This window comes from Phoenix dactylifera, chromosome 12 (assembly GCF_009389715.1).
Source record: "Phoenix dactylifera cultivar Barhee BC4 chromosome 12, palm_55x_up_171113_PBpolish2nd_filt_p, whole genome shotgun sequence".
In the NCBI taxonomy this organism is placed as follows: domain Eukaryota; kingdom Viridiplantae; phylum Streptophyta; class Magnoliopsida; order Arecales; family Arecaceae; genus Phoenix; species Phoenix dactylifera.
In genome coordinates this window covers 722834-732780 of record NC_052403.1, presented here as the reverse complement: position 1 = coordinate 732780, position 9947 = coordinate 722834, and the positions used below count along the sequence as shown (strand labels likewise).

Below are 9947 nucleotides of genomic sequence, written 5' to 3'. Positions count from 1 at the left end.
CCGCTTCCATCTCATCATATGCAAGTTGCACCAATGATGTACTTGGAATTACACTTAGTTTTATCCACCACCACGCTGCAACATGCTGAAACTCATTTATGCACTTGTGCAGTATTTTCATTCACACATACATAAGTGTAATACATATCATGCATAAACATTCGAATAATTGCCAATACTATTATAATAATATATTTTAGGTGATAATATTATTTAACTACTCTTCTACTATGACGTTCTAGCATTACATTTCAATATTATTTCATTGCAACATGGTTGTTATATCACACCACAAACCAATAAACCACACTTGTAGCCTCACATAGCTCTTAATTTTGTCGGAGAACTTGGCCAATTTTTCTTATCAAATATTAATAATATTTCACTACTACTATAGACAACCATCATATAATATAATAATAACCAAGGAATAAAAATATAGTTTTAAATAAAATACTGCCAAAACGTATCACAAAAATATAATATATTAAATTATATCATAATTACCATCATTTACACTATTATAATATAGATACCCATGTACATATTATATTACACAATATATTAGTAATCAAGGAACAATGAAATAATATTATATTTGCTTATACTATATCCTAACCTGTAGCAGAAATCAAAAGGCCAGTTAGATAGCAATCACATGGTGGTGTCAGGAACTGAGTAATAATAAGGTACTCTGACCTCGATAATAAACAATAGGCTCGATATGCAAGACTGATTTAATAGAAAAAAGCACAAAGGCTGCTAATTTGGAGTTAAGTGTTGGATAATGTTGCCTACATCACCTTCCAATCAAGGATGTAAAGGATGACTAAGAAGATGCTACGTTGTCAGATTTGAGGAGGGCTTAAAAAAAAATTTAAAGGATAGACTTATAAAATACGTAGGTCGGTCAAGTTATGCCATGAGCGACATTAGATAAATCGACTGACATCTAAAGAAATTTGGTCGAACCAAGCCGAATGGTTACTCAAGGTACAAACCGAGCCCCAAAAAGGCTGTAAGTATAGGCTGTTTGCGAGTATAGCCTACTAAAGGCTAAATATTGATTTGAAGGTCGATTATATTCTATGCTATGACATCAATCCGATACAGGATAGATCGGAGATAGTTTCCAAAAAACAGGATACAAGAAGTGGGAACAAATTATTATTAGAATTGTGTGCAACAAACATCAAGAGAAGGTGGAAAGAGGTGATAAAAATCAGAAATTGCAGGTATTGATGCTAGAGATGGATAACTATCTGATGGTTAATAAGAAAATGAGTAAATACTAGATTATGATTCTAAGAAAAATCTTTATCAAACCAATAATCAATATTTCTATTTTATCTCACAGTGATCTTTCTTTACTTTTATTTATCTTTTAATTCATAGTTCTTAGCGTAGCACCATAGTTACCGCCTTCTTCTTTGAAAAGGTAGGATCGGAATAGTGAAAGTTCTTAAAAATCAAGGCAGTCAAACCTGACCACTATTGATTTATCCTTTCTGATTTAGAGAAAAAGAGGGAGCCATATCATAATAATTAAATAATATGTTGTACTTGATTTTATGTTTTACTATATTAAATTTCAGTATAATCTGCATTATTGCAATACAACAATAGAATGTTAATGTCCACATAATAATATAAGATAATATAATAATATATTTGATTATTTAATCGCATTGTTACAAGAATATCTCATACAAAAATATCCAAACATGATTTTTATAGAGTGAACGTAGAATAGTGGGGCTTGGAATAGCCAACTTATCCACTTGCGTAAAATTCACCTTTTCCAACAACTTGTCCTCAAAAAATTTCGAGTAAAGTTTCATCCATCCAAAAGCACAAGAAGGATACAATTATTACTTGGTATAAGCCCATCTTTTTCAAACACAAACTAAGGTTTATGTCCATTTCTGCTGGTATAACGTAACATCTTAGGTATAACTTTTCGTTATCCCCAAGCAACCCATATCCCATCCAAAGGTAGTCTTATTGTGGATTGGTTATTTCCTATGCGAGATAAAACTTAGGTCCTAACATGCACATGGTTATTCTACATTCAGTTGCCCATCAAAACCATCTTATGTTATTTAAAAGACAAGGAAGCCAGGTTTATCATTTATAAATTCAATAGCAGGCGAGGATACAGGCCAGCTACTCCGTGTCCTCTCAATAACTAGCATGTAGCTTTTGTTAATTAAGCTCACCTCCCGGGTCTACGAGGCACGCCATCCTCTGCAATCTTCAGAGATAAAGCAATCTTAAGAAAGCATTAAAAATTCTCGGTGCCTTTTTGTTCTCTTGTTGAAGGATTAATAATTGCAATTAGAGTAGAAATTAACTTTCCAATAAAGAAACGAGAAGGTCACAAAAGAGAAGGGAGAAGGAGAGGAAGATGTAGGTATAAAAAGACAAAGGCAAAGAGAGAGAAAGTTTGAACCCCATCTCCAAAAGCTCCAAAGACAAGCCGATCATACTTTGCCTGCCCTCTCCGAAACTTCCCCAAATATTAAAGAACTCTCGACAAAATGCGATCGAGCGGGCCTGCGGATCGTCCGAGTCCGCTTTTGCATGCGCTCCCAGATAGATGGTATCATCTCCTTCGCAACTTCCTCTCAGAAAGTGCGATTTTTGTAAAGGAGAAGTTAAGAGAAAATAAAACCAACGCGGCACAAAAGCATAAAGAACGTTACATATATATATATATATATATATATATATATATATATATATATATATATATATATATATATATATATATTGAAATTTAGAGCTCCACGAGACTAATACATATAGATAGAACAGTTTATATAATCCATGCACAATAATTCGATATTTGACACCATCGTAAGGCACAAATTTATGGTTATATAGCTCCACGTTTCAAAGCTTATAGACCCATCGATCTCAGCCCGACCGAGCCAGATCCAGCTGATTCCCGGCCTCAGCCAACACTCTGTCTGTGGCCGATGGCCATCTTAGACTGCGCCACACTTTCTTCTCCGCTGCGCATCCATAGTAGTCCTTCCATGTACAAACTACGAACCTTTGATGACTTCCATGATCTCTCTGTCTCTCTCTCTCTCTCTGGTGAGCCTCCCTTTGTATCTCCCTTTCTTTCGCCGTTTTTCTTATGGAAAAAGCCGGTTCTCGTGACCATCCGGTGTATGAGATCAATTTACGGGCCCGCCCGCGTATGGTTGTCTTGATCGGTGGGGGGGACAAAACCTCATGTGTGCAGAGGAAAGAAAGAGAGAGAGAGAGAGAGAGAGAGGACAGAAAAGAAAGAAGTGAGGGCGAGAGTGGAGGACAGGAGGACGCTTTTATAGGTTCCAAGCCCCAAGGCAATGGGGGGGGGAGGAGGAGGAGGAGGAGCGGGGAGCCCCTCACCGCCCTGCTAAAAATAAAACATGGACGGACGTGACGCCCCTCGGTCGCTCGGCAATCCCCACGAAATTAGCGGCACCAGGCACAGCACTTATTAACGTCATGTGACCTCCGTGACGGACGACCGTCCTTCCCGAGCCCTGCCTGCCCTCCCTCTTCCTTTTTTCCGCGATTGGCGGACACGTGTGGCCCACCGCTGCAGTTATTCGTATCAGCGTCCAAGTCGTGTCCTAGCCGTCTGATCCCATGGAACAGAATGGTGGAACGGCAGACCTGTGACGGGCGTACCATTTCTCTTTCTTTCTTCTCCCTGCTCTTCCTTCCCACCATTGAGCCCGAGGGCTTCCACTCGTTAATTCATTCTCCAAGGTCCATTTACAATAGCAGAAAGTTCGCTCTTGGCTGTGCCTTATTAGGGCGGGAGATGGAGGATGGTTGCTAGAGTAATGCACAGCCTTGCCCTCTTTGTCCCTCCTCCTATGTATTTGCTTTTCAGAAATTGCTCCTCAACTTGGTTGCTTTTCGTGCAGCTTCACATGCCCCAGGACTAGAACTTCTAAAATTGATTATATAATTTTTGGAAACGTATATTCTCAAAGAAGTAGGAGGAAATGTAAGGAGAATGCTTTGCCTGGCAACTATTAGTGACTTATTCCGAGAATACCAACAGCAATGGTTGCCTGACTGATGTTAACTTTTCTATCTAATGAATGGTATATTTATTAATTGTTAGAAAAAGTACAATGAAAACAATTACACATCAAAGCATATTGCTATGTTCTCAAGCAGCGCTACAGAACGTGGTACGATTTTTTTTTTAAAATTGCTCACTAATGGCATAAAGCATCAAGTACTGATTAGTAGTCAAGTCGATAATAATATACCAATTGCCAAACCTTGATATTGCAGCGTGGGGACGAGATTTGCAGTATCAATTTTTTTAGATGATATTTTGTTTTATTATCGGAGGAGTTCTTGGATCCTATAGGAGTGTGGGTCGACAGGATAGAGGTTGTACCTTACGCACCGAAAAAATGATTCATCTTTCTTCGTGCGAGGGATGGTACAAAAATTATTTTGAGATCTGTGCAGGATGATGAACGAGTGAGTTTGGGGTGCGACCGAATGGACGGCGTGGCGAAAGAACATCGATCGTCCAGAATACAGCCCGAACCCAGGTCGACACAACATGCCAAAGAATTATTGGCGGGTTCCACGTTTTTAGCAAACCTCTGGTTAAATAATCCATGTCCTAAATCCTTAAAAAAAAAAAGAGTACGTACTAAAGAAGCCGCAGAGAATAATTGAATAAATAAGGGCCCTCAAAAGAAGGATGGCAAAAAACCAGCTTACACATGGGGAGAAAAGAAAATTTGAAAGTAGAAAAAGTGAAAAAGAAAAGCAGATGGGAGGTGTAATGGGGAGACGAAGCGTGATCACTTTTGCTTTTTCTCTTTTCCTGATTTTTATCCATTTACTTATTTTTCTCCCACTCTGCAGACAGCTCTGAGTCTCTCTCTCTCTCTCCCTTCCTTGAGAAATCCTTTTACCCAATCCCTTCACCCTTGCTCCCACAATCCTTCTTCCCTTCCTCCCTCCCTGGTTCCTCCCTACTTCCCATTCTCAGAAATCCAACGAGGAATTTTCTTGCACACAGAGACATACACTCTATCCACCGCCGTTGAGTGACGAAGAAGCAGACCAGATAGAGAGCTCAGCGAGAAGTGAGGCACATTTTGAGATCCGACCCTGAGCCTGAGCACAAGTGGAAACATCGACATGTTACCATGTCAAGAATAATAACTAGAAGAACAACAATAACTAGCAGCAGCATTAGTAGTAAAAGAAGAAGCCGAACCGCCCCCGCCGCCGCCGCCGCATCGGATACCGGCAGCAACAGCAACAGCAGCACCAACGTCGAGGAGGCGGACGTCATCATCATCGTGCGGACGCACCCATGAGTCTCGAAGTCCAGACGACTCACCACCAACTCCCACCGCCTCCTCACCGCCTCCCGGCCTCCTCCTGTCCCCTCCATCCCGACGAGCACGTCACTGGCTTCTGTGCCTCTTGCCTCCGCGAGCGCCTCGCCGGCCTCGACACCTCCTCCACTTCCGGCCGTAAATCCACTTCCTCAGCCTTCAAATCCCTCTTCTTTAAGGCCCCCGCCGCCTCCGGCGGAGGAGGAGGAGGAGGAGGAGCGCAGCGCACTTCCTCCAACGCCACCTCGTCGTCATACTCGCGCCCGGAGCTCCGCCGCTGCAAGTCGTTCTCATGTGGCCGCGGCGACGGTCTCTCCGGTCCCCGCACCTCCGCCGCCTTCGAGCCCCAGCGCAAGTCCTGCGACGTCCGCGTTCGCAACACCCTCTGGTCCCTCTTCCACCAGGACGACAACGAGAGAGACAAGCACGGCGTCCGGGAACCCTCCGCTGCCTCTGCCGGAGAGATCGAGGCCGAGTGCCGGAATCTAGGGTTCCCTCTGCCGTCCTCCGTCGCTGCTCCGGTCCTGGAAACTCGCGAAGAGGAGGAGGAGGAGGAGAAGGAGGAGAGAGGCAATGTGGAGGAAATCAGGGTCGTGGATCCCGTCCTGGTGGTCGGAACGTCAGGGGAGATCGAAGGAGGAAAACGGGAAGAGGAGGAGGAGGCGGAGCTGAAGCCGATGAAGGACCATATTGATCTCAACTCCGCCCAGGCCAAGAAGCCCCCTTCCAAAGACCTCAAGGAGATCGCCGGCAGCTTTTGGCTCGCCGCCTCCGTCTTCAGCAAGAAGCTCCAGAAATGGCGGAGGAAGCAGAAGCTCAAGAAACAGGGCGGAGGCAAAGCGGCGGCGATGCCGCCGGAGGAACCTCCCAAGTCGTCCCGCCGGTTCCGCGACACCCAGTCGGAGATCGCCGTCGACGCCTTCGGCCGGCGATCCTGCGACACCGATCCGCGGTTCTCCCTCGACGCCGGCCGGATCTCCTTTGACGACCCCGGGTTCTCGTGGGACGAGCCGAGGGCCTCGTGGGACGGCTGCCTCATCGGAGGCCGATCCGTGTTCCCTCGCCTCCTTCCCATGCACTCCGTCGTGGAGGACGCCCCCGCCCCCGCCCCCGCCCCCGCCGTCCAGCGGTCGGACGGCCAGATCCCTGTCGAGGAGGACGCTGTTATCCCGGGCGGCTCCAACCAAACCCGGGACTACTACTCGGACACATCTAGCCGCCGTCGGCGGAGCTTCGAGCGGTCGAATTCCATCCGGAAAACGGCGGTCGAGATCAGCGAGCCGAAGCCAGCCTCAAATGCCAAGGTGTCCCCCGCCGTTGGCGCCGAGTTCTTCCCGTTCCACCCTGGGAGCTTGCTTGATAGGGATTTAAGAGATCCGAGCTCCAACTCTTTGAGGGATGATCGGTCCGAGAGCTTCGAGTCGGCTTACAGAGACTCCTGTAAGGGAAGTTCTGCAAAGAAGTCGAGGAGGTGGGGCAAGCCATGGAACATTTGGGGGTTTATACACCGGAGAAGCAGCAGCAGAGGAGGAGGAGCCCGTGTGGTTCAGAGATCCTTCTCGGAATCATGGCCCGAGCTGCGGGGCTGGGGGTATAATGGCAAGATCATGCGAAGCAACAGCAGTGTAAGTTCGAGGAGCTCATTCAATGCCAATGGTGGATTTGGGAGCATGAGGAGGAGCACCATGGAGACCAATGGGCATCAGAAGAAGACGAGGGAGGATTTTCTGTTCGAGAGAAACCGGAGCGCCAGATATTCTCCAAGCCATTTCGATGACAATGGGCTGCTGAGGTTCTACTTGCCACCCATTCAGAGCAGTCGGAGGAATGGAAGGTCGGGAAAGGAAAGGCGCATGATTTCTCATTTGTTCACCAGGAGCATGCTACGATTGCACTGAGCCAGTAACCGGCTTGAAATCGGGTTCATGTTCTTCCTGGGTGCAGACATATATTTCTGTATTTTCTGTTTGCTGGGAGGAGAAGCATAATATCTGCATTGACTCGCATTCGTCTTTGCTTTATATCCCATTTTGTCGGTCGCTTCGAGGATAACATTTCTGTTTGCTTGTTCTTCTTAATTGCATCGATAAGAGGATGGGATTGAACATACTAAGGAGAATGTCATTCTACTTCCCACTAGGCTGCAAATCTCTTAACAAATACTTGGGGGTTAGCTCTTGATGAAATCTCTGATGCAGCTTTTTTTACTAGTCGGCTAGGAAAATTCCTTGCTTTAGCTTTGGTATTCTAATTGGATGCAGAGTGGAAATATTACGAAGCTTGCAGTGGCCTGGTAACAGATACTCTGTAGAACTTGTTGCTCATCATTCTGTCATTAGCTTTACAGAAGAAATGCGACTTTATGGTGAACCATACAGTGTTGTGTATTGCAAACCATACAAACTCTAGGAATTTCAATTTACCTCATAAATGTGCTGTGCCAATATTTATCTACCTCGTTTTATTTTATTTTTATCTTTTCTTGATGCATCCTCTGCTTGCAAGCTTGTTATCTTCCTTGCCATCTATGCACGATATACACTGATACTTCTTTTCTGTACAGTTTAACTACATTTGCAGCATTGCCTGATGCTAAAGCCTGTCTTTCTTTCAAAACTCATCTTTTGGTGGGCTTATGTACACCAGCTATAATTTTCTCAAAGTGTTTTGCCCCCACCGTCTGCAGTTTATGCAATTTGAAAGCTACTTTAGTGCAGAATGTTAGGAATAGTTGATGCTTCAGGCTATAAGTTAGCCTAACTTGAATTTACAACCTTGAACCTTTTTAGGGGGCATGGTTGCCGATCAAGTTACACTAGCTTTCGAACAACAAAAAGCTAGATGGTTTGATACAGGATTGAACTTCATGATACAAGGTCATAAGATATCGCAATTTTTGATTGCTCGCAGTGGTTCGACTATTCAGGATAGAGGACTCATTTGCTTCATTGCTTGTCTTCCAGCATGTTCTAACAGTGTTCACAATCTTATATTTTTCACTTTTCTTTTTTGAACAAGTGGACTTAGCTGTTTTTCTATGCCTTTCAGGGAGATTGTGCTTTTCATCATTCCAATAGTTCAATCAAATTAAAATACTATGCCCTTCAGATCATTGCGTACTGCAAGCACTACCTTTGGTCCCATCTTGGTCCGGTTCAAATCGGTGTAGTCTACCCGACCATCTTTCTGCAATACATGATTGCTGCTTGCCCTGATTGTTATCTTTGAATGCTCTTTAAGCAAGGTCCACCTCCGAAATGTTGGCAGCGAAATTTGGAAAGAAGCAACTTGAGAAACTGAAAGACAGGATGCTGCAGTTTTTAGAGGCGTGCCAGAAGTCACAGTTTTGCACTTCCAAAAGTTCTGACTTACGAGGAGCAAATCATCAATTTGTTTTGACTGTCTGTGGAGCTAATCATAATACTGAAAAACGAATTTTTATGTTTTTGTGGGTTTGTATTAACTAGGATCCCAAGTTCCTGTCGTAGAGTCCATATCTATGACACCCAAACTCATGTCTAAACCCGTAATTCCAGAGTTAAAAAATTCAGTCATATTAGTTGCCATGAAGAGTTTCCAACTATCAGTTAGTGTCGAGGTTTTGCAATTTAATTTCAGTCACAGATTTGTTGATGTTGTACTTGTATGAATGCGTGACACCGTGGGTTGTTGCTTTTCTTTCATTTTTGCAGGTAATCCAATCTACAGGAGAATCTCCGGGCATCCTTTAAAAAAGTTTCCAATTTCCAGTTTTTGCGCACAGATCGATGCAAAATTATAAGATCATACATCGGATGAAATGGCCGCCCTTCCTTGAGAACAAATGAAAAGAGGCACCAATGCAATTTGGTGGACACTGTTGAAATTGACAAGAGCTGATGCTAAGAGGTGTGAAGACGAGCAACAGGAACTAGGGGGATTCAGAAACTGTATTGTAGTACCAGACCGTAACATCCGTTCTCAGTAATGAGAATGATAAATGGACCCAAAAGTTGGTGTTGTCACCTTGAATCCACCTGAAATCTTGCTAATTTTATTTAATGCTCAGGCTACAGAATCTCATCAGTCATCAGATCAGAGAATTTGGAATCTGTTGCACTGTTCTTCGTGCAGAGCTACTTGATCAAGTAAGAGAAAGTGGATTCTTTTTGAAGTCGCAAAAAAAAAAAAAATGATAACTGTAATGATTTTGAAAATGTTATGACTCTGTCGTAAGGGAATTCTAGATGTGCTCATGCAGTGCAGGGTAAATTTATTGTATATATCAGAAGAATGGCTTGATCTTGTAGAAGCCGTCTTGAGAACTAATAGTGCGTTTTTCTTTTTTTGTTGGAGTGCAATTCGTCTGTGTTATCAGTTCAGTTGGCATAGTCTCTCAGGGAACCAATGATTAATGCAGGAAAGCAATTACAAAAGAAAACAAAAATGACAGAGGAGCAGTTCTTTCTTTCTCCATGGTGGTCTGAAGAGTTTTTCCGTAAGAACCATGTCCATCAGTTGTCTTAATAGCAAACTTAATGCAAAATAACTTCATACTCGAGTTTTAGATTCAGGCACGCATTCCTG

The 9947-nt window shown here is 43.6% G+C and overlaps 1 protein-coding gene across 1 annotated transcript; it reads left to right on the top strand.

The window, feature by feature from the left end:
* The first annotated feature begins 4746 nt into the window (after positions 1 to 4746).
* Positions 4747 to 9715, top strand: LOC103695495 (protein OCTOPUS). Its single transcript, XM_039132220.1, has 2 exons — positions 4747 to 7550; positions 8430 to 9715. The coding sequence occupies exon 1, from the start codon at positions 5357 to 5359 to the stop codon at positions 7277 to 7279; it is 1923 nt and encodes a 640-aa protein (XP_038988148.1). The 5' UTR covers positions 4747 to 5356; the 3' UTR covers positions 7280 to 7550; positions 8430 to 9715.
* The last annotated feature ends 232 nt before the right edge of the window (positions 9716 to 9947 follow it).

What these genes read in the sequence shown, in the direction of transcription:
- LOC103695495 (XM_039132220.1), top strand. Translation starts at nt 5,357, where the DNA reads ATGAGTCTCGAAGTCCAGACGACTCACCACCAACTCCCACCGCCTCCT.